A 25,518-nucleotide genomic window follows, 5' to 3' on the forward strand; every position below is an offset into this window, starting at 1 on the left:
CTCGGTCAAAGAGAAAGGTTTTGAGACCGGCCTTGAAGGAGGAAAGGGAGGAGGCGGCGAAGGCACTGGGGGATGGAGTTCCAGAGCCTCGGGGCTGAGAGGCTGAAGGCTCGGCCACCGATAGTAGGGCGGTTGGGGCGGGGGACGTGGAGCAGACCGGAGCCAGAGGAACGGAGGGTACGGGCAGGTAGGTAGGGGGATAGTAGGTTGGAGAGGTAGGAGGGAGCAAGGCCGTGAATGGCCTTGTAGGTGAGGATGAGGATCTTGAAATCAATCCTCTGGGGGATGGGGAGCCAGTGGAGGCGAGCGAGGGTGGGAGTGATGTGGTCCCGAAGCCTGGTGCGGGACAGTACACGAGCTGCAGAGTTCTGAATGACCTGCAGCTTGTGGAGGGAGGTGGCGGGAAGGCCGGCGAGGAGAGAGTTCCCATAGTCCAGCCTTGAGGTGATAAAGGCGTGAACCAGGGTTTCAGCAGCGTGAGGGGTGAGGTAGTGGCATAGTCTGGCGATGTTCCGGAGGTGATGGAAGGCGGTGATGGAATACTCCAGGGCACTGCTTAGCACAGCCAGCCTGGCTCATCAGTAGACCTTGAAAGGCAGACGAGTCACTGGGACAGGGATTTTTCCCACTCAATTCCTGTTAACCCTGCAAAACCCTAATGGGTAGAGTGGTCTTACTGGACAAGCAGTGGGAAAGCTTGCCAGATAGTGTGTTCATTGGTAAGCTATGCAGTTTTAGCTCCAGCAGTATCCCAATACAAACATTGGGGTCTCCAAGCCTTGGTTCTTGCCGGCCTGCACCTAATACTTTCCGGAATTAGGTAGGCAGGATGCTTTCCTGCAGGGAGAGAGTGCACATTCCATTCCAATACACAAGAATTTCTATGGACCTCTACCCTCTGGTTTGGTTTTGATACTTAAGCATGTTGATGAGTTTCCGTATGCGTTAAGACATACAACTGACCATCAAACTCAGTTGATTTTGTGAGCTTCAACAGGAAGCATAATGTTTGGCCATGGTCCATAGCAGGGAGGGGGGGGGGGGAAACAAGAACAGGGACACAATTCTGTCTGATTTTCTCTTCTCTAATTCTAGGGCAATAATACCAAATTGCAGTGTTTCAAATGCTACCCTGGCTGAATCAACATATTCAGCACAGGGCTCAAACATACAGCTCTTGGTTGTATAAAACTGTACATTACTTAACACAAGACAGTGTTAAGTCATTTCCAGTGGCCATCAGGGGGAGCTAGATAAACAGCTAGGAACCACTATTTGATTAATATATTACAATAATATTCAGCAGGTCCAAACATTATGACTTCTTTCTCAATCGTTCAGCATTTATACTTCAGGTGTAATTAAAAACCAAGACTTTTCACACATTCCAATAAATGTTTTAACTATGGTTTGAATTTGTTGCATTATTCCCTACCAGAGGCCGGGGCTGACTCCTCGTTGTCATGCTCATCGTGCCACTCCATGGTTCGATAATAGCTTTGCATTACTTCCCACAGGGCCTTGCAAAGATCAGAGAGGCATGGTATGTAGCTGTCTGGAGTAATATGCTGCAGGGAATAGTAAAGACTTGTGAGACTTGTTACAGCACAGCTCAAAATAGAGACGATGAGCAGAATCTAAAGATTAATATTTTGCTGCAGCATATACATTTAGGAAATTCTGGTACATATCCCACATTAATGTTGAACAATCCCTTCAAGCAAGGCGATTGTTGATACAATAAAACTCACGGAAGTCATATCAGTCAGGATATAACATTTAATAAGACTTATGCAAATTCCGAGTTGCAGGCAAACTGTAGAAATCTCAAAAAAATTTGATTTAATCAATAATTTACACCGCCCATGCAAAAAAAATGTAATGCAGCTGGTAAGTGTGTTGCATTAATTCGTGATTTCAGCCAGTAAGGGCAAATTCAGTGACAGGTTAAGACCACATTTTCCGTGATTCAATGTGTCCTCACCCATCACCAAATGCACAATTTCCGGCAAATGTAGAAATTGCATTGAATCGTGGGAAAATTAAGTTCTTCTGCACATGAATCGATGAAGGCTACGCTTCCCACAAGTTAATGCAGCCGGACGGTAAAAGCACATGGCTCGACAAATAGGGGCACCATTTTCTGCAATTCAAGACCTCTGGCAAAAGCGGGAATAATGGAGAGTAGGGGAGTGGCGTTACAAGTTTAAGGCAAGTAATATGAGTAATGTAAAAACATACAAGTGATTTTGTATAGGAAACTGAACCTGACTGGTGAATGTACGACTGAGGAGTTTATAGGATTTATAAACATAACATTTATGACGATTTTACTGCATAATCCCTTCTAGCAAGAGTAATAGTACATTTGGGTCCATCAAGGAATATATCAAGGTACTCTGATATGATCAACATGTAAAAATAAATACCATACTAATAAATGCAGATATTTCAAACAATACCTGCAGGTACCCCATCCAGTTCCCAGAATATTTAAACATTGTTTCAGTCAGGTTCAAGATGTGGAATCAGTTTATTTACATTTATCCAATCTAATTGTCTGGGGCATCAATTGGCTTTGCTCTCACCAATGCATGTTCCACTCCTTCCCATGCTGCCAATTTTGTATAACAAACAGAAATCTACCAACCATCAAATGTAGTTTACATTTCTTATAAATTACTTGGCAAAATATTAAAGTCAAAATTGTTGGAGCATTATTTAGCGTAAACAAAAATCCTTTTTTCTAAAGATACTGAGGATCTAGCACCAAGCACATTAATAAAACACTGTAATCTGATCATAAATAAATATACAGCGCAGATACAGTAGGAAAATGATTGGAGTCAGTAAAGATATGAAAGGGAAAAAATAAATGCACTATATGATTTAATTTCGGTTCATATTAGTATTCCAAGCCAAGACCCCCATTAATCAAAAGTACAATATGCTTAACACTCTTCCCCATTTAGTTCCATAAAAGCATGAGTTGTTCAGTCAATTCCAGCTGTGAAACACAGCTTAGGGCAAGTTGGTCCATTTCTCTCAATTTCAAAGAATATTGAATTGGATATTAAATGTATTCTTAAAAAAATGCACTCAACAGCAGTCCCATACAATGCAAATATTCTACAAATGAATAGAGATTGTTGTCTCAAGCATTAAGAAGCCATAATTATATCCTCAATCTTGCAAAAACACTACATTCATGAATAATCCATCTATGTTGTGTCAAAAGTAAAACAGACTGTCAATCATTACACAAAAATTATTAATGTGTGCTAGTATTTTATGTGTTTTTACAAAACTAGTTTCCATTAAATTGTCTAGACACTGACCTTTTCTGACTTCATCTTCTGTGTGCTACAGACAATATTCACATTTGTATAGTTGAATATTTAGCAGATCACTGTATACCTCAGCCAGCAGAATGAGCTACTGGTGACCCACACTGAGCAGTAAATCACTCTGCACATGATTGCAGCAATCTGTAAGCGTTGCCAAAGTACAGACCATGGCAACAGATAACTACTGTGGAAAAGTGTGAACTGTGCTCTTTCCCTTGTAACCTAATTCTACACAAGGGAACCCTGTTATAAAGCAGCTCACTGGGACCAGTATCTCAGTGTAATAGGCGGAGTAAAACAAAGTAATTTTCATGTCATAGGGTCACTTACACTATGTAAAGTACAACTAATATCACTTATTGTGAATTGCCGAAATGCACTATTCATATCACCTTCTGTGCTCTGTGCAGACTGTTATGTGCAAAATGCACCGCAAAATGAATTTATACAGCACTCTTGTGCAAGAAATGATGCTACAAATATGTAGTGGACTTAAAACAAAATGAACAAGTTGATACTCAACTTTTAAGAAATGCTTCTCACCACAACAGTGTTATTTACAGTCATTAAGATATAACAATGTGGTCATTGAAAGTCACATTAACAAACTGCATATAACTGAATGCATATGTCCTCCCCCTTCCTAGTTAAAACCAACTCTCTGCCAATTTAAACTATCATCTGCATAAAAGTCCCCACAAAATAAACAAAGAAGCAGCAGTTAATATCACAATTGACCATCTTTCTTGTTTTAAGTAACAGCATTTTATATATTTCTTGAGGAGGGGAGGAGAAAGATAATCCTCCTGAATATAAAGTTTGATTTCCGGCAGAGTGAAACGTTGGGCAAGTTTCCTTACTCCACACGCCTGTATTTACTTAGCAGTAAGTAGGAACCTGGTTGTTAGTCGGTTGGTGGATCGCTTTTCCGGGGATAATAATCCTTTCCAAACAAAAAAAAACAAGAATAAGAATTTGGTCACTCAATCCACGACTGTTTGTGGGACACTGTTGTGCGCAATTGGCTGCCGTGTTTCACCCACAGAATATAGTCAATTCACTTTACAGTATATTCTGTGAAGTGCTTTGAGACGTCTAGAAGATGTGATAAGGCGCTATATCAAATGCAAGGATTATTATTATTATTAATATTTGCAATTCAGAATTTTCACCATCAATAAAAAGTCCCATAATTCTTGGGAATGTTTCTATCTGCAGACATCAAAGCATAGCTATTGAAGATGTCCATTCTTCAAAGTGGAACAAATTGTGATTTATATTTGGAACATGAAGCATTCTACTTCAAATAAACTTTTAAAGTAACCTGGGTATAGGAGGCAGTTTGGCGGCTCACTTGACTGGTATTCCAAAGTTCACCACTGTCGATAATTTCTCACATAACAAGCTCGCTATCTCAAACCAGGCTGTCCATTTAAATAAATTCACAAATAAAAAAAACAGGAGAAAAAGTGTTTGAATAGTAATCAAGGGATGCTGTGCCAAGACCCTACAAAAGTGACAAGATCTATGGACTCTTCCTTCTGATTGATCTACCTGCCCAATTTCTCAGTACCATGTAAGCAATCATCCAATATTATCTAATTACATTTAAATGAATGTTCTGAAGTACAAAGCATAAAAAGATCCAAAGTGGGGCAATTTTTTTAATGGAAGAAAGTTTAGCTATCTTGTAGGGTTTTCCTCATTCCTCAAATGGAGATCTTCCACATACCAATGGAATCTCCAGCTTGTTGCTGATTCAATAAGTGATGATTGCCAAGGAAAAAAACTGTAAATCACTGTTATAGATGATTAATATTTGGAGATGATTTTTTCCAAGCCAATAAACTGTCCACAATCAACGATAGAAAGTTTCAGTCTAAAACTTACTATTTCTCAAGAGCCAGGTCACCGAGTACAAACTGGATGGATCTGGGTAAAGAATTTGACCTAATAATTCAATGTCGGGAACCAAGAACGCACAAGTGATGTTCAGCTCCATGTGCAAAGAAATCTAAGTGGCTATGATAGGAAATTGGTACTCACGTGAATGTACGACTTAAGTAATTATATGATTTATAAAAATATGACTTACGTGAGTTTCACTGTATAGTAATGGGAGCAATTTGTGGGGATGTCTTTGACACTGTGACAAATGACATCATGGCATTTTGAAAAGTGGTTGTTCAAGTGAATGTTTTCCCCTGTTAAACAGCACCTACTTTTCCTAGAGGAAGCTACAGCAACATCAAAGACAACTTGCATTTACAGAGCGGCCTTCATGCCGGGTAGTGTCCGGAGTGCTTAAGAATTATTATATAACAAATTTAAAATTACAAATCATTTAACGTTACAAATTTCACCAATATTCATTAACACTGATCTGCAGGTGCCTAGCTGTTCTCAAAAGAACACATAATGTGAAACTGGCAATCCCAGCATAATGTATGCGTCTTCTATAGAAGAAAAAATATGTGCCTGTTCACATTTGGCACTGCACCAGAACTTCAGTGTCCTCTACCAGATATTTCCAATGGAGACCAGAGTTAATTCTCCCCATGCAATAAAGCTTAACAAGGTATAATAAATCCTGTCAGTTTCAGTTATAATGAGGAATTAGTCAGAATGTTATCTGCACCTGCAATCTTAAATCATTCATAATGGAATCAGACAATTTACATTTTAGGAGAAACAAGGTCATAATATCTGTATACAATAATAGATTTAAGCTATACTAAATGCTAATAAAGTTCAAAAAGAGCAAGCAGAAAACAAAATATTGGCACGGAAAGTGTAAAAATTCCATTAATCTAAATACAAAAGATATTACAATTTATTTTTATTTCTACTTGAAATAATCTTTGAAATGCAGGATACCCAACCCAGAAATATATGCATCAGATTTTTCTCTCTAAACCATGCATATTAGAAAAAATTACTGTAAAATACATACTGTGCAGAGATCCTTGTACTGGAGTTTCTGAAACTTGGTGTCAGAGTTTCCTGCACACAGTTCCACGTATCCAAGAACAACCTGAAACACTGTGTTATGAATGGCTTGAGTGAAGTGCATGTGCAACTGGTCCATTGCTGTCTGTACAAAAAGAATTTTAATCATATGTTAGTAGCACCGTAACCAGGAAAGTTTTATTATTATAATAATCTTTGCATATGATATAACTTCTTATCACATTGTCAACATTTTTCAAAGCGGTTCAAAGGATTTACTGTTAAGTGCAGTGATTATGTATGAGTACTTGGCAGCCAATTTGCACACAGCAATGTCCCACAAACAACCATTAAATGAAAAAGGGCAGAAAATTGTGAGGGAGAAAGGAGATCTATAGACAATCACATCTTAGGTGACAAGAAAAACAAAAAAAGCTTGGTAATGCACCACATAAATTCCAGAGAACTGTGCTACAAGACAGTTCACATCTGCAATTCTCTATCCAGTGAAGCACGAACAACATTGATATTTTGCCTCGTGAGGGAGAGATGGTTACTCATAGAAAGCTGGTGTGTATCCTTATAATCACTTATTGGGAAGTAGAGGCTAGAGAGCAGAAGGTTTTCTTACCTTCTTGGTAAAGCCCAAGATGTCCAAAAACATGCATCACCTGAAAATCCCTAAAATTATTATTATTAACAAAAAAGCTATTTCAAGTTCAGAAAGATGATTCATTTGAATAAACATGGCCCAAATTGGATCCAGTTTGATTTGTGAAATTCTCTGAATAATGTGAGGACTCCTAATACAGCTACTGAGGTTAGATGTGTTGTACAAACCATCCAATTTAACTGGCGGCAATACTGGCTGTATTTTTTCATTTATACCATGAATATGATTCTTCCAAAGTACTGAATTTTTTTCTGTATTCCCTCTCCCACCCCTCACTGACATTTGGTTGGCCTTAAAATTATGTAGCTTTGCATCTATAATGAGTTTGTTTGGGGTAGAAAAACAACAGAAGCAGGCAATCAGCTCATCAGACTTGTTCCATTTAGAAATTGAATTGATTTGTTGAAGTTGAGTGCTGTGGAGACTGACCAGACCAATGGAAAGAAAGTTTTTCTCCCTATTTCTATACTGTAAAGCATCCGAGTTATTAGAATTCAAGTAGCCTCACAGTTTTTCAGCTAACTGTAAGCACACAGAGCAAAACAATCCATGATTCTCAAATGTGTTCAAACATGTCTTCAACAACCACTCGGGACTTCATAGAAGCATCGCCTTTGAGTAAGGGTGCACTCGTGTGCGAACTGGGCTGTTCCAGGGTGCTTGCTAACAGGGGATAGTTGCTGAATGGAGGTGGTTGCTTGAACAGTTTTTCTTGTAAATTGACAAGCAATTGCAGTCAAGTCAGAGATCATAGAATCATAGAATCGTACAGCACAAAAAGAGGCCATTCGACCCATCGAGTCTGTGCCGGCTCTTTGAAAAGAGCAATGTAATGTCAATCCCACTCCCCAGCCCTTTCCCATAACCCTGCAAACCCGTCCTCCTTAAATACCCGTCCACCATGTTTTTAAAAGTTGTTAGCGATGAGCTGGCTCCAAAGTGACCTGCTTTTTAATGGAATGTCACAATCGAGGCCACCTTGTGATGGTCTCAGTAATCTGGTTCCTCAGATAGGATGTTTGTGTACTGCAGGACACAGCTGATGACAGGACAGCCAGCCTGGCTCATCGGCAGCACTTGAAGGGGCAAACCAGTCACTGGAGGCAGGGATTTTTCCCACACAGGAGAGAGTGTTCATTCCATTCCATTTGCTTAGATGACATAGAAATGTGAAACTCTGAATGATTTCAAATCGCTGCAAAAAAAGTCCTAGTGTTCATACCCAGCAGCTCCATAAATTGAACCAAATGAGGATAAAGTGAAGAAAGTGACTGTCAGAGTCATTTCCTATTCTCTGCTCCAGGTATTTGGGGAGTGAAGATCACAATCCAATTCAATGGTGGTTTGCACTCTAACACTGGAAGTCCACGTATCCTAGAACGATTTGGACCACTGGTGGTTTCAAAAATCAAGTGACATTGAAAAGCAAATCATTTATCGGGTGTTAGTTACCCATAAGGTATGGTGCGTTTTTACGTCTGTTAACTGGCATTAGCTCCATTCAGAATTAGGAACATAGGAACATAGGAATTAGGAGCAGGAGTAGACCATTCAGCCCCTCGAGCCTGTCCCGCCATTCAATAAGATCGTGGCTGAATCTTCTAACCCAACTCCATCTGCCTGCCTTATCCCAATATCCCTTAATCCCTCTGTCCTTTAGAAACCAATCAATCTCAGTCTTGAATATGTTCAAGGACTGAGCATCTACAGCCTTCTGGAATAGAGAATTCCATAAATTCACTACCCTCTGAGTGAAGAAATGTTTCCTCAACTCTGTTCTAAAAGGCTGACCCTTAATTTTAAGACTGTGACCCCTGGTTATAGATTCTCCTACCAGGGGAAACAGACCCTCAGTGTCTACTTTATCCAGCCCTTTAAGAATCTTATATGTTTCAATAAGATCTCCCCTAATTCTTCTGTACTCTAGAGAATATAGCCCTAGTTTATTCAGCCTATCCTCATAGGTCAGTCCCCTCATCCCAGGAACTAACCTAGTGAATATACGCTGCACACTCTCTAGGGCAAGTATGTCTTTTTTTAAATAAGGAGACCAAAACTGCGCACAACACTCCAGGTGCGGTCTCACCAAGGCCCTATACAGAAGCAGCAAGACTTCCCTACTCTTGTACTCTAAACCTTTTGCAATGAACGCTAACATGCCGTTCACCTTCTTAGTTGCTTGCTGCACCTGCAAACTAACTTTTTGAGACTGGTGTACAAGGACACCCAAATCCCTCTGAACACTAACACTATCTAATCTCTCCCCCTCTAGAAAATAATCTGTTTTTCTATTTTTGCTACCTAGGTGAATAACTTCACACTTCCCCACATTATATTCCATCTGCCACCTTCTTGTCCACGCTCCTAGCCTATCTATATCCCGTTGCAATCTTTTTGCATCATCCTCAGAGCTTACTCTCCCACCTAGTTTAGTGTCATCCACGAATTTAGATGCGTTACATTCAATGTCCTCTTCTAGATCACTGATGTAAATTGTAAATAGCTGAGGCCCAAGCACTGATCCTTGTGGCACTCCACTAGTCACATTCTGCCAATTCGAGAATGACCCGTTTATCCCTACTCTCTGTTTTCTACCCGTTAGCCACTCTTCAATCCATGCTGATATGTTCCGATTAATCCCGATCTTCATCCTCATGTTCAAATCCCTACCAACACCTCGCCATACATTCCTTCTGCGAACTCCTGCAATCCCATTGCCCAATCCACTCCCTCTGCTCAGTCTGCTTCATATCCCCCCCCAACCATAATGCCCCCAGTCTTTCACCTCGCCCTTCTCTGCAGTTTAAAGCCCGCCTTGAGACACTTCTTTTCAACTGCACTTCGGTCACCACCCCAATCTTCCTGAGCTCCCCCCACCCTGGACTTAGGCTCCCATTCAGCTTAGCAAAGTACTTTGAGACACCTACCTGCTGTGAAAGTGTTTTTTAAATAATATATATATATATTTATTTGTTGATATATATTTATGCTGGTCTCAGACAGTATCAAACCCATTCCAGAAAAAAAGACGCAACATGTTACTATCCTGTGGCGGGGTGGGGGGGGAGGGGGGGTGCCCTGCGCACTCCACTTTGGTGAAGGGACCAATGGTTCCCTGCCTCGGGGTTCTGCCGCCCTTTGCAGTGCGAAGTTATTAATGGAGTCTTGTACCCTCCTCCCTATCCCTCCCCGGAACATACGCCAGAAAACCTCGTAAACACGAAGGTGCTACATGAATGCAAAATTGTTGTTGTGGATTTTAGTCCATTATTCAGGCAGTCAGACTTCCAGGCTATCTCTGGAACTCCATACCAGAGTCCCTACGACTCACCTGTTTCATCACCTTCAAGATCTGTCCTCTTTTCTGTGCCTTTGGACAACTTTCCTCCTCCCCCCCACCCCTCTCAACATCCACTCAGCTTGGCTCCCATACCAGTTTGGGTGCCAACCTTGGACTGTCCAGCACCTTGGGACATCCTCTCGACGTAAAAGGTATTATATAAATCAAAATTTGTTGTTGTTATTGTGGGAATTAAACTGTAACAATTTATACTTGACTTCATCAGCTGATGTTGGAGGAGAAGGCTTAACAAAACATCCCAGGAATGACTCCCTTCCATTTACAAAGACCAAGATCCTTCTTTTGCTATTCTGGATAGGAATATATTAACCTAAATCAATTATAATTGAGAAGTCCAAAATCCATCATACATTGTTAATCCCAATCTACATTTCCTTCAATTATATTTGTCTGCTCAAGGATAGCAGCTTCCTTATTCTGCCATTAGAGTCTGGTTAATTTAAAAATTAGACCTGTTCTAAGTCAATAAATGACTGTAAAGGTTAGCCTGTACACCCGCATCTTCAATTTCAAAAACCCTGTCAAAATTTCTACTCCCAGTTACAGGATTATTAGGCTGCACTGTAAATGTAAGTTGGTGCAGCTGGAACTGTTTATCCTTATTACTGAACCGTTTGCTACATCTGTGCATCCTATCAACTTCTGCAACATTAGGTCGGTATCAATTATCGTCTTTTTAAAGTCCATCAATACATCTCCTTTAATTCACCATAAAAGTAATAAAACTTGATGGATTTTGTTGAAAAGTCTCAAAGCACGTCAAAAGTAATTACTCTCAATTGCAGTAATTGTTTTGTAGGCCAACCTTTGCAGGCAATTATGTCGGCAAATACCCATAAATAACCATGAATGATGGGTGTCCAAATAAGGTGGAGAATTATTGACGAAAGAGCACTGTGTGAATCTCCCTTATCCTTTCGAATAGTGTCATGGGATGTCCACCTAAAAACAAGAAAATGAGTATGACATCTCTAACAGCACTCCCCCAGCACTGATCCAGGGTCAGCATTGACGATGATCTTACGTCCCATCATTGGGTTTGACCCCACGCTACCAACTGAGCCAAATGACATTTATATATTCATTATTTCACTGAACAATGATAAACGGCACATGAGCCGAAAGGATAGCCACCTCAATTTGGAGTCCCAGAAGATTTTAAGTAGTTTCACAATTGCTCATTAAGATTACCCTAGGAGAACAATATTTTTTTCTACTTATTTAAAGGTCGGTTAGCCAGTACAGTGGTGAGTTTCTAAGATCAGCAAATAACAACAAACTCATTCTACCTTTTTCATAAGAGCCCCATCTCCTCACCTCTCACATTTCTCAATCATCCCCCGCAGCTTATAGTAGCCAAGTTGGGTGTTCTGGCTTCTTCCAAAACGTGCAGGACCTCAACCACACACAGGTAAGCATGCACTCATCATAGAATATAACAACAATAATAATAATCCTTGCATTTGATATAGCACTTTTCACATCCTAATTGCGCACAGCAGTGTCCCACAAACAGTCGTGGATTGAGTGACCAAATTATTATTTTATTTATTTTTTTCTTGAGGGATTATTAACAGGCATGTGGAGTAAGGAAACTTGCCCAAAGTTTCATCCTGCCGGGAATTGAAGCCAGGTCTCTCGCTTGCAAGGTGAGTACTATAAACACTGAGCTATAGACTCCAGCATAATATTATTAATATAATAATATAAGAAGAATCCTTGCATTTGACATTGTGCCTTATCACATCTTTGAGACGTCTTAAAGCACTTCACAGAATATACTGTAAAGTGAATTGGCTGTATATTTTGTGGGCGAAATATATCAAACAGAAAGACAATAATTTTCCAGGTTTTGAAAGCAACTAGAGATTCCAATATGTGTGCAGCTTATATAACTTGTCGATCATTTCACCCAAGCTATTGGAAACATGAATGACAGGCAAGTATGAATATGTTCATATTAGTTACAGCATTTTGTTTTTTTTTATCTTATTTAAAGAATGAGAAGTTTTAGGATTTGATTTGCTGACATCACCCTTCCCGAATCTAACCCCCAGCTTGGGTGTAAACCTTTGAATTCAAGTGCCTTGGGACATCCTGCTGACATGAAACGCGCTATATGAATCAAATTTGTTGTTTCACTGAAGCCAAAATGTTACCCATAGCCAGACCACCATCACAGAGAACTTCATTGGTGAAGTGTCATGAAGTTGAAACAGTAAAAAAAATGTTGATCAGGCAGCATTTGTAAATCAAAGTCATTGCAATAATTGCAAGATATGATCCGTGGCTGAAATTGCTAAATCTGCTACCAATTTCTTTTTGTTGAAAAATGAGTAAGAATAGTGATCCCAAAGGCAGGAAAAGGATACTTTGCAGCCGGTATTCTGTATTTTGACCTTTTGTCAGACCTTCGGGCAGTTTCTCAGAATATTCAGATAGAATTTATGACTGTAGCAATACAAATCCAGAACAAAGTCTTAGCATAAGAAAAGGCACTATTCTTAACCAGCTGTGAATGTGCTGCCATTTAGTTGAGTCCATTAGGTTTATGGTAGCAAACACATTCCAACTACTCGGCTTATTTTTCCAGTGACATTATGTGGCAAAAAGGTCAAATTAATCAGTGTCTCGATTTATCTTAGAAAACTATCTTCATTCAGTTCTGAAAATTCTTGGTTTGTTTAGTTGACTCTAATTTACAGGCACCAAGTATTGCCATATTTTAACAATCGTATCCAAACTCATAAAATCTAACAAATACTTGACGGGGACAGGAAGAAAAAGCACAAGGAGAACAAACTGTAAATCAATCAGAAAAATAAACAGCAATTCAATCTACAGAGTAGACACACTGTGAGGGAACCACTGGCCATTCATTACCCTCCGCTGTCTGCTCAACTGGAAGAGCGAGAGAGAGACATTTATAATATACCAAGATTCTCCCATTAAATCTATTTAAAGATTGTACTTTTCATGTGAAAATGAAAGTAATGAAACATAAAGCACATAAGATGTCACGACAAAGGCATTGAAAGTGGACTCAACTTATGATACGGCATCCGCAGCCTTAACAAGAGAACGATTTGGAGTAAATAGTATGAATCTGGTTTACTGCTTCAATCATTCCACTAGACCGGAGTGGTCCGACAGGAGGCACGCAGGCCGCCAGTAGCCTGGTGGGTGAACATGCCCAGTTTATCTAATCGCTCTCTGTAATTCTGTCCCTCCACCTCTCAATTATTTTGGTTGCTCTCCTCTGTATTCTCTCAATTGGATACAAGTTATGATATAGCCTGCCGCTGTGTTCAAGTCCTCCTGTAACCTATCCTATTCATCTTTGCAGACTACCACCTTCATTAGCTAAGTGAGAATGTTTGGAAGGAATAGTACAAAGGAGTTTCTCCCGGTGACCTGGCCAACAATTCTCCAGATAAAACTGGTCATTCACTTCATGGCTTCATGGTTTGTGGGACACTGCTGTGCACAAATTGGTTATTGCGATCAAGTACAAAATACACTTCAGTAAACTTTACAGTGAACTATTGTGAAACACTTTGAAATATCCTCCCGACGTGAAAGATACTATATCAGATGCAAAGTAGTGTATTATTATTATTATTATTATCAGTATAGTGCCCAATATATCAAATCACTCTATTACAAGCACATTGAAACACTAGCTGCAGTGTAACTGAGGGATCAAAATCACTGAAGCTCAGGTTGGAGAGTAAATGCCAAATGCATTCATTTAGAGAGTATGAACAAAGCATTTATTAACTTGAACTTACTTGGGTTTTTCCCAGCAATCGATAAGCTAGCTGGACCTTGGTGTAATGACCAACTTCAAAGTGTTTGCAGGTTTTTGACAGTGCCACATCTAGTTGTTCCTAGGTAAAAGTAACATTGAAAAAGAAAATGACATCTTAATATTTTAATATTTAATATATTATTAGACCATTTGCAATTGTTTTTTTTAAAAAACCTAAAAGTTAATAATGTTTCTAATAGTCAGTTATAATGTATCAGTTTCTGAAGCTTTATTATTGATTCTACATTTCACGTTAATTGTAACTAACGGTCTTTTATTGAATATTTTGGACTATTCTTATTCAGCATGCAATTGGATAAAAGTACCTGAAATGCCATACAATTAATTTAGTTCTATGAGACATATTTATTGTATCTCAAAGCAAATTATTTAGGCAAACCAGACCAAAAAGTAAATAACAGGAAAATATGTATCCAGTCTGAATACAAATTGTGGCAGAGGAACTCTGTTTGAAAAAAAATCAGATGATGAAGTAATAAATAAAGGATACCAAATTGAAACAATTGAAAAGTTTTTAGGTGGTGAGGTTTCTCAGCTCTCTGAAGCAAAGTGAATGAGACTCGAGTCTGAACAGGATTTCTCTCAAGAATGTCATGTTGAACGTTTCCTGGTGTTTGGACGAGAACATTGCTCACAATAGATACAATTATTTGGCTTCACATTTTTTTTGTGGGGGAGAGAGCATTAGATTGGTGCATTATACCTTTCTCCCGTATTTTAAATCAAGCTTAAGGATCACAAAGCAAATACTGTCTCTGTTCTTAATCTCCAAGCCCATGATTTCTAGCTCTCCTAATGAGAAAACTGGCCTCATTGGCTCACGTGCGTTTTTTGCTTTTCCAGCTATTCTTATCAACCCTGCTGCTGCATTATACTTTTGACCTGAGGCTTTCACTAAGGTTCTTAATAAAAAAAATCTTTTAGAAAGATCTTCTCTTTGTACATGCAGTATTTTAATAATCACTGAAAGCAAATAGTATTTGTGAATTAAGATCCTTACCTCAATTTGTTCTAAAGTATCTTGCAATTTTGAATTCAGTTCACTTTAAAAGCAAAAACAAAAAAATTACATTGTGGATTTTCTTTAAAAACAAATCAAGCCATAAATGCCATTTCATCCTGCAGATTGTCTAGACGCATTATCCTTCTGAAGCCATAAATTGGAAATTAATCCTACCTCTCATAAAACTGCAAGTGTTTGATTGCATTTTATTAGGAAACATTTAGTAATGTAACATAAATTCTTCACGGGCCTCTATAAAAGATAAAATGGTATCTACATTATTACGCAAGTAAAAGAAGTTAAATGGCTTGGTTTTTTTCTAAGTTAATTATACCACAGTATTTTATTTTTGGCTGTTGTTCTAAATGTAAATTATAGTATAATATAGTATATTTTATAATTGTACTTGCATTAAACAGAAATCAATTGTACTAACACTGATAAAGGCTGAAACGGACATTCACAAATTGTGATATACATATTTGAAGGGAGAAGAGGAGAGACACTGCAGAAGGTCATACAGACACATCTGTACACATGTATCTACAATAAAATTTAATCTATTGCCTGAAATACTAAATCACGCTATTTAACGCTTTAAAATGTGAATGAACTCAGTGTAAAATTGTCTTAGTGTGTCTAAAATGTATATCAAATCATATAAAAATATTATACTTAATAGAAATAAAGGTGAAAATTCATTTGTCTTTAACATAAAATGGAACAATCAGGTGAAAATGGCATCAGATTTGCAGGAAATATAAACCAGGTTTCTGGCTGAAAAGATAAAGACAGAAGGAGGTTGAATTTTAAAACTAATTTTAATTTATGCTATAATAAAAAGAGGATTTCTTTTCAGATGGGTGGGATTAGAGCTTAAGCGTAAAGCCAGAAAATAACTAATGTACTACGCAAGTCAGATGCACAATTACATTCACTGGAGCTTTAAATCAGAACAGATTTGGATCTACAAATCAAGCGGCTACTGGATATGTCAGCGAATCACACCTCAGTAAAGCATTATCACCAGTTAAATTAAATGTGGATGGTATAACAAAGGTTTACAGAAAATACCTAGTTGTAATGCAGAATATAAACTTCAATTTAAAACATGTAAAGAGAATTTACATAAAAACAGTATATAATCCAAGAAGATACCTCTGGTGCCACACAAAAAACAAAGTAGACAGTCTTCCAGACAAAGTGCCCCATAAAAGCCAGTAACAAGGGTTATAAGATGTGACTTAACTGCTACAAATAAAAGTTAATGCAAAATTTCTCTTAATCCATTTCACTTAAGAGAAAAGAATGCTGGGAGCCGAGGGGAGAGAAAAGGAGTAGTTTCTGTTCAACATGTTCCCTACTAGATATAAAACAACAGCTAGGATCACCTTAACTATCAGGACTTTGGATTACAGTGTTAACAGGAGCTGAGTCTGTCCCTGCAGACTGGCTGGTCTGACATGAGTAGTTCCTTGGCATACTGTGAACCCACCTGGCTCAGGAACATCCTATAGATTTGATTCAATGCTGACATCCTGTTGATGAGCACATCACCTTGGGAGTCAGCACCCCCCTCCCCCCCTCACCAAGTGCGACAGTAAGAACATATTTCTAAATGAACTCATTTCCACTTGTAGGGGAGTAGGTGACTAGGGGCCATAGTTATAAGATTGCCAGAAGACAAGTGAAAGGAGACCTTAGGCAATTGTTTTTCACTTAAGAGAGTTGTTGGGATGTGGAATGCCCTGCCAAGTATGGTGTTAGCGGCAAATGTTAATCGTGGCTTCCAAGAGTGAAGTAACAACAACAACAACAAGATTCCATTTATAAAGCACCTTTCACGTCAGGAGGACGTCCCAAGGCGCTGCACAGTTGGGTCATGACCCGAGCATTGGGGGGAAATGGTCAGGGTGAGGGGAGGGAAGGGAGGGAGCGAGGAGGGGGAAATGGTCAGGGTGAGGGGAGGGAAGGGAGGGAGAGAGGAGGGGGAAATGGTCAGGGTGAGGGGAAGGAAGGGAGGAGCGAGGAGGAGGAAGAGAGTCGAGAGGGGAGCTGAAGGCACGGTCAAAGAGAAAGGTTTTGAGACCGGCCTTGAAGGAGGAAAGGGAGGAGGCGGCGAAGGCACTGGGGGATGGAGTTCCAGAGCCTCGGGGCTGAGAGGCTGAAGGCCCGACCACCGATAGTAGGGCGGTTGGGGCGGGGGACGTGGAGCAGACCGGAGCCAGAGGAACGGAGGGTACGGGCAGGTAGGTAGGGGGATAGTAGGTTGGAGAGGTAGGAGGGAGCGAGGCCGTGAATGGCCTTGTAGGTGAGGATGAGGATCTTGAAATCAAATTATTCAAGAGCATTTTACACTTCTGAAGTGTGGCTTTAATACTCAAAACACAAATACCACTTTTGGACAGGTATGTGAAGGATAGACTCGTGAAGGGGTATGGGAATAAGGCAGTGGGACTTATTGAACATCTTGCTCTGAGACCGAAGGCAGACTCGATATGCTGAATGGCCGCCTTCTGTACTACACATTTCTATGATTCTGTGATAATTGGAGTCCTTGGGTTTGTTTCCAAAAGTGGTATTTGTGTTTTGAGTATTAAAGCCACACTTCAGAAGTGTAAAATGCTCTTGAATAATTTGTCACAATCACGCTTTTAGATTTGGAAACCAAATAACCAATTTACAAGGGTATGGGGGGGAAGTTAGAACAATACGGGAAAGATTAGGAATGAGTGAAGACACTTGTGGAGGATATATACTAGCCGAGATCCCTGCTTCCGTGCTGAATATTCTTTGTAAATCTTTGCGAATTCTTGATTTGTATATCTTTGTAAATAGTTATGGAGATGACAGGCAACTTTGGTCTCAAATTCATAACTTGTCAGTTAATTAATACAGTGTTTAATTAATTACTTAATTAATAATTAATTAATAATTTATATCATAGTGCAAGATGTTTTCGGAAGCCATGTCCTGCTTGTCGCACATGAATGTCAGATAATGGTTTAAACTGGAATACTTATTTTGTTCAATTACCTATTATAAAAGTATTTGTCCGTGACTAGATTTTTGTCTTTCAAGAAATGGAGTAAACCATTTTGACATATTGCTTAATTACACAGTGAAATAACCATACAAGACTGAATGAACACAACTCCATTGGTTTTATATTGTACTTCATGTCTTAAAACGACTGCAGCAAATAATTAGATAACCATTCCAGGAAATGGGAAAATTGCTTTCAATCTAAACATTCTACCTTGTTAAAACTTCTCCAAACAAGGAGGAAATTCTAAAATGTTGAGCTGCATTTCAGTTTGCTGACATCCTGACACGTCACAACTCAAATACCAGTTAATACTAAACATTTTAATTATGTTTTATTGCAAAGACTGGAAAGAATGTCATTCTCTGTTCAACATAACCAAGAGGTATTTCCCCCAGGCCATAAACCCAACACAGTGAGTATCCAGCAGGCAATGAAGGAATGCTGAATATTTGGAATATCTAGAGAGAAAGAGCTTTACATTAATATCCTGAGAGGATATTGAGAGGATACAGAGGAGAGTTACCGGAATGATTGAGGGGATGAGAACCGATTACGTTAAACTGAGCAACTTCACACTGGAGAAGAGAAGATTGAGGGTGATATGATTATGGTCTTCAAGATTATAAAAGGACTAGATAATGTAGACCATGATAAACTCTTTTATCTTGTACTGAACAGTAGAACCAGAGGATGCTTGCAATTGAAAGGGATAAATTCAAAACAAATCTGCAATAATACTACTTCAATGAGCGAGTAGTAAACATATGGAACAAGCTCCCTAGGGAGACGGTGGAAGCAGAAATTGTCGATTCTTTCAAGATAGATAGATTTCTGTTAGGAAATAATATCTCAGGATACAGTATATAGTTTGGGATAAGACACGTGCATGAGACTGCAGGATGGTGGAAGGCAAACTGGATGGACTTTGGTCTTCTTTTGTTCTTATAAAAACCCTTCCACAATCCACACTTAAATGTTCTTAACTACTAAGCTCTTACCTTATGCAGCTATAGTGTTTGAAGGTGCTCGCTGCTTTCTGGCATTCCAAGCAGAGTTGTATTGCTCCAGGATAATCTTCTTCCTGGACAACAAAAAACATGTTTAATAACAAACGTTACAAAACCATCAAATACACTTGACAATGTAGGCAAAGGTACTCAGAAGATTATTACAACCTCAATTTAAAAATATAATCCATTCTAATGACTTGCATTTCTAATTAATCTGAAAGGCCCGTAATGTATGGAAGCTAGCATCTGAAAAAGCATGGTGAGATACCATGACAAGTGTTGCTTCAAGATACCATGGCAAGTGTTGTGCTCAATCATAGCAGTCACACTTTTAACACTGTACAGCTTGCTGCCTTAGATGGAGTTCAGTGACGAGAATATAGCAAGAAACGCATCACGATATGGCATGAAATTCTCTAAACTTCAGTCATCATTCCACCACCCCGCCCCCACCCCCCCAAAAAAAAACTTCATTTTTGTGAAGCACTCCCAACATGAAACACAGTATACCAAATGCAAAGATTACTATTTCCTTGACAATAATGCTGAAAGGCAATTTTTCATATGATGAATTTCCATTTAAAATTATAAGCTAGAACTTACTGCTGTTAGCCCTACACCCCAGCACATAACATAGTTAGATCAACTAATACAGACTGTTGTCTTTGATGGCTGAGAGATTCATAGCAATAAACCTTGCATTTGATATAAAGCCCTTACCAAGGCAGCCAGTTGCACACAGCAATGTCTGACAAACAGCCATGGAATGAAAGACCAATTTTATTTGGGAGAATGTTGGCCAGGGCATCGGAAGAAATTCCCTTCTCTTTTCAAATAGTATAATGGGATCTTTAATGTCCACCTTAACAAGCAGATGGAACCTCAGTTTAACGTCTCATCCTAAGGATGGCAACTCCTAACAACGTAACATACCCCCAGCACCGCACTGGCATGTCAACTTAGACTGTGCGATTCCAAATCCCGACATAGGGCTTGAACCCACAACCTTCTGACTCGGAGGCGAGTGTGTTATCACTGAGCCAGACTGACAGTTTTCAATATTAAAAATCAGATGCAGCACAGATTAAATGTGGGGTAAAGCTGACACTACTCTGCTCAAAAACACATTTTAAATCACTTAACAGTGCTCCCCCTCTAAAGCACTAATGTGAATACCTCCCATAGCAGCAAGCTTTGTGGCTTCTGAATGAGTCTAGCAAGTTAGCATCATTTTTCTAATGTGCTGTGGTCTCATGTCATTTATAAACTATTCAGATTGTTCAAACTCATTTTAATCAAGCCTACCAGAAAATTTCCACCTTATTAGGGTAAGAGGAACACTATTTCAACTCATAGCACAGTATATGAAAAAATTCCCCCTCATCTACGTGTGTTAGTGTACAAGGATGAAGTTTTCAGTAAATGTATTCTATACTGACTCCACTAAAAGCCAACTCTTGGTAAGATCAGAGCATCTCAGCTAAGACAAATCTACATTTAACTGCATGATATGGTGTCCAATCATCTCTGTTAATTTTGTATGGCAACATAAATTAGCTTTCTCTGTACTTCTAGGCTGAATGAGTTAATCACATGCGCAAGAACTGCTTATTGTACTGAACAATCTTCACTTCTGGCTCCTATGGGGTCATAGAAGCCAAATCTGTATTTGTCAAGCCAGCAGCTTTTTATCCAATGCAAGCTCTCATGCAAGCAGAGTGCTGTTATACAAATATTTGTTCTTTTCGTATTCAATAATACATTTAGAAAAGCTCCACCACTGCCTCTCTCCGCAACATCACCCGTCTCCGCCACTTCCTCTCCCCTCAGGACACCCTCATCCACGCATTCATCACATCCAGGCTCGACTACGCTAACTCCCTGCTTGTCGGTCTTCCCAACTCTCCCCTCCACAATCCTGCAGATCATTCAGAACTCTGCAATTCATGTCCTCTCCCGCACCAATCTACATGATCCTATCATCCCTATCCTCACCCGGCTCCACTGGCTCCCCATCCCCCAGAGGAAAGAGTTCATATTCCTTGTCCTTGCCTTCAAAGCCCTCCACAGCCTTGCTCCTCCCTACCTCAGCGAGCTTCTAATTCCAGATAGACCTATCCGTTCCCTATGCTCAGCAGGTTCCAGCCTGCTCCATATGCCCCGCCTGGCCCGGCCCACCCCATCATCAGCATTTGGGCCCCCACCCTTTATAATAATAATAATAATTAAATAATAATAATAATAATTAAATAATTGGAACTCCATCCCACTGTCCCCTGCCTCACCCCCTCCCTTGCCTCCTTCAATGACTATCTCAAGTCCCTCCTCTTCGACCGCACCTTTAGTCATCTTCTTACCCCTACCTTCCCTGTCCTCCACCCTGTTGATCCCATCCCCCAGCTGGGGTCCAAATCCCTGACTGTCCAGTGCCTTGGGGCATCCTCCCAATGTGAAAGGCGCTTTACAAATGTAGTTGGTTGTTGATGTTGTTCTTGCTGTAGAATACTACTAAGCTGTAGCTGGATTTAAACCTTACAGCAATAGAAGGAACCACACATTTCCAAAAATAAAAAATAATTTATGACAATGAGACAAGCATAAGGCTGCAATGAGACTAGAAAACTACTACTGGGAGGAGGAAAACCAAGCAGTTTTGCTTGACTGTTAGGTTTCACTTTTGAACACAAGCCTTGAACTAATCAATTCCCCATTTTGTTTGAAAAGCAATAAACTTGCTCCTTAGATATTGCAAAGAGAGGAAAACACAATTTGTAAATACCGTCTCCAATGCATTTCCATTCTCCATTACTTTTATATTAGCTGTTCACACATGGAAAATACCTGGGAAACAATCCTCGGTTCCAACATTTGCTTACCTCCAACATTTCACTTAATCGCACATCGGTCCTTTGCTGTGAAGAGAGAAGTTAAATATTTAGTGCAAACCTTTATGTTGAAAGATTAGAAAGCAAAAGTTTTTGAAAACTGAAAGAATAGATACCAGGGTTTTAATTGTGCGCAAAGATTTCAATAGTCCAATCAGGAGCTGTCTCCTTCTTTGGTTAGCAAGCAGTCCAAGGCTAGCTTGTGTGAAACCTTCCTTGGCAATACTGAGCTGTCTGTCAAGACAAACACAACAAATATCATTCAAGCTTGAAAAAACAACTTACAATTCTATGCTATCTTACATTCTAAGACTCTAACAGGCTAAGGCTTGTTCGAATTTCAGACCTATTGTTTTTTCACTTCTTCCCAATAACCCCAACATAGAAAAAAACGCCATCTCCAAAGCACAAAATGTGCTTTATTTATGGAGTGTTTCAGTTATAAAAACTGTGCACAGTGACAAGATGAATTGGTTTCCCTGTGAAATTCCTCTTTGCTGAGAGCCCAACAGCAACCTTAATCATCTTCATCATTCTGTTAGAGACTCTAAATATGTCATCATCGTAATTTGTTCCTCTTCACAGTATGAAAGGAGGAAGAGATCATAAACAGAGATCATAAACCAAGCAAGAATGATAAAAAATCTGGACTCTACATCTTAAACCCTCAATCAGTTTAATGTATTCTGGAACAGCTTAAACGTGCCTCCACTCATCCATTAAAATATTATCTAGTAGCTAATTAAACCAATGCAGGAACGGAAATGGGATTTTGGAACTAGATTGCAAATCACAAGAATTCTTACAATGTTGTTTGTGAACTAGTTCTGTACTATAAAAGGACCGTCACAGAATTTAATCTTATTTAAAAAAAAGGATCAGCTGTCATTGAACTGCATGAATTTATTGGAGTAAGGATTGACTAAATAGCTGTTTTTTTACATTAAACCTACAAACTGTTGCTTATTCAATAGAGGAACAGGAGTAGGCCATTCAGCCCCTCAAGTCTGTTCCATCAGTCTGTTTGATCATGGCTAATCTGCACTTCAACTCTTTTTACCCACCTTTTTCTATACCCGTTGATACCCTTAGCTAACAAATATCTCTGCAATTGCATTATAACTGAATTTGCCCTATAAAAAGTGTGTACTTGTATATACTGGATCATTAACCAATAGCTGCAGTGCAGCCCTGTTATAACACACATTTTTTATTGAGCAAATTAATTTGTATTGCAGTAGCAGAGTGGATCACAACACAGATACGCAGCTGACCCATTTGATTTTCATCCACTGGCCAATTTCTGCACTAGAAGAGCTGGATTCCAATGTCACTTCCTACGTGACATCATCAAAGACTTGATCTGCAAACCAGCCACAGCAATTCCAAATCAGGATCATGCACACGCTCAGCAAAAACACAGTGATGTCGGCAGTCACCTGATGACCCATAAGTCAGCAATTTTTTTAGTTTTTAATGTGAAAAACAGCCGTGGATGGAAAGCAATCTGTACCTCGACTCCAGTCAGCTGCTACGCATGAACAGTGAAACAGGCTATCAGGACAATACACCCTCGTCTGCCTGCTTCCTGGGGTAATAAATGGGTGAATAATGTAGGTGAAAAATGGTCGGCAGTCACCTGTCATTTCCATACCATGTACAGGAAATGTGATTGGATAATATGTTCAGGAAGTGCCACTGACCTAACTTCGCAAAGGCAGTGATGTCAGTGGTATTTCATGCTCATACAGCATGTGTGAAGCACTCAGGAAGTGATATAAACAACAACCCAAAGGTCAACCAATTTTCCATAATCTGAAAGATAATTTTCTCTTAAAATTTAAGATCACACTGATCTTAAAACAAAATCCGAAATTCAGAAGCCAGTTTCCTCCATTTCTCAAAAACACACCTTCTAAATTAAGACTGAATTGAAGAATTTTCTACACTCCTGTGTGATCTTAAGACAAAATGATCTTACAAGTCAAGACTGGATGTAATTTCAGGCTTAGCTGAAGTTTGGAAACAAATTCCATGTTTGCTCTCATTGGTGGCTGGTGGAAGAAACATCTATTAAAAAACACCTATCTGAGTTCAAATAATTATCACAGGCTTGAAATTCAGCATGTTAATAGACACTTTCATTCAAGTTAAAAGTGCAGTGTTCACCACCCCACCATTAATATACTCAAGTGGGTTATTCGATTTAAATAAGAAATTTACAGCACTTATTTTACAAAACATACCTTCTCCAATTGAACACTTAAGGTTCAGCTTGCCTATTATAAATGTTGTTTAAAACTAAGTCTAAACTCGTCTATTGCAAACAGTTGAAAATCCACAATGTATCAGTATTGTATGCCAACTGCCTTTTAAGAGCATCAATGAAGCTTGTCACAGGCATAGATCTCCTGGGAAATTGATATCTTACCTTCTGGCATTGGTACATATGACAGCTGCCAATTGAAGATTTGTCTGCAATGATGTGACTCTTTCAAGCTCCTGAAGAAAAGAAAATATGTCTCAAAGCTTTCCACTTTAAAACGGTTCACCACTGCCTCAAGAAATTTTCAGCAAATAGCAATACTTATTTGAAATTATATTCAGGCATGGTTACAATCATGTATTACTTTACACTGAATACTAGATTCCTGGTGTATTCTGAAAACAAATTATTTTATATTTCAATCTTTCAGGTAACTGCAGTTTTTCTGCACACCGACACTGTATTATTTGTCTCAATAACAAAATTTCAATTTCCTGTATAAAAGCAAGCATTTTTTTAAGGAGTATTCAAACTGTATTCAACATTACTTAGTGGGAAATATGAGTTTTCTAACAGTTTAAATAAGGCTACTGGAACAGTTAGATGAGCCCTCGAAGCAACATCTCATCCAAAGAATTATAACAACCATGCAAAGCAATACTTCATTTGTGAACACACATCCCCTTGAGACTCCCAAACAACTTGAGCAAACTACAGACTGAGAATTACAGGTCATTCCTTGGATATTGCAGAATCTCAAATGTTACCTCTGTGACTCACTTAGTGTCAGTGGTGGTTGAGGTTGCATAAAAGCAGTGCCTGATTGAAGAGGATAGGAAATCATGTTGTGACTATGGCATCACCTAAGTGTTTAATTTTTCATTACTCATTGCTGCTATATCATTATTATTAATATTATTATTATTATATCATGCAGAATGTGCATGTGTCCTGGGGTTTCATGTATGAAGGTACCCCTTAATGATAAAGACATAATCTTCTTGTGATGGAAATCTGTGCGGATGTGAGATTCCTGTATACTGATGTCTTAGGGGAACTCATAGCTGGAAGATGAAGTTGAATAATTTATTATGGAATAATTTGTTGCATTATTTCCACAAGATCGTTGTATCATATTCTGGA

General features: G+C 39.1%; 1 protein-coding gene across 3 annotated transcripts in view; it reads right to left on the bottom strand.

Annotated features, from left to right (window-relative positions):
- Positions 1 to 25,518, bottom strand: part of vps50 (VPS50 EARP/GARPII complex subunit) — a 123,142-nt gene that overhangs the window by 79,877 nt on the left and 17,747 nt on the right. For all 3 annotated transcript variants that reach the window (XM_042332048.1, XM_042332047.1, XM_042332049.1), the window contains 8 exons: positions 24,541 to 24,611; positions 22,226 to 22,343; positions 22,101 to 22,136; positions 19,213 to 19,295; positions 15,163 to 15,205; positions 14,122 to 14,220; positions 6,301 to 6,441; positions 1,436 to 1,568 (listed from right to left, as the gene is read on the bottom strand). In XM_042332048.1, the coding sequence (XP_042187982.1) occupies positions 1,436 to 1,568; positions 6,301 to 6,441; positions 14,122 to 14,220; positions 15,163 to 15,205; positions 19,213 to 19,295; positions 22,101 to 22,136; positions 22,226 to 22,343; positions 24,541 to 24,611 (724 nt within the window). The remainder of the gene's footprint in view (positions 1 to 1,435; positions 1,569 to 6,300; positions 6,442 to 14,121; positions 14,221 to 15,162; positions 15,206 to 19,212; positions 19,296 to 22,100; positions 22,137 to 22,225; positions 22,344 to 24,540; positions 24,612 to 25,518) is intronic.

This window comes from Callorhinchus milii, unplaced genomic scaffold (genome assembly GCF_018977255.1).
Source record: "Callorhinchus milii isolate IMCB2004 unplaced genomic scaffold, IMCB_Cmil_1.0 Scaffold2, whole genome shotgun sequence".
Taxonomy (NCBI): domain Eukaryota; kingdom Metazoa; phylum Chordata; class Chondrichthyes; order Chimaeriformes; family Callorhinchidae; genus Callorhinchus; species Callorhinchus milii.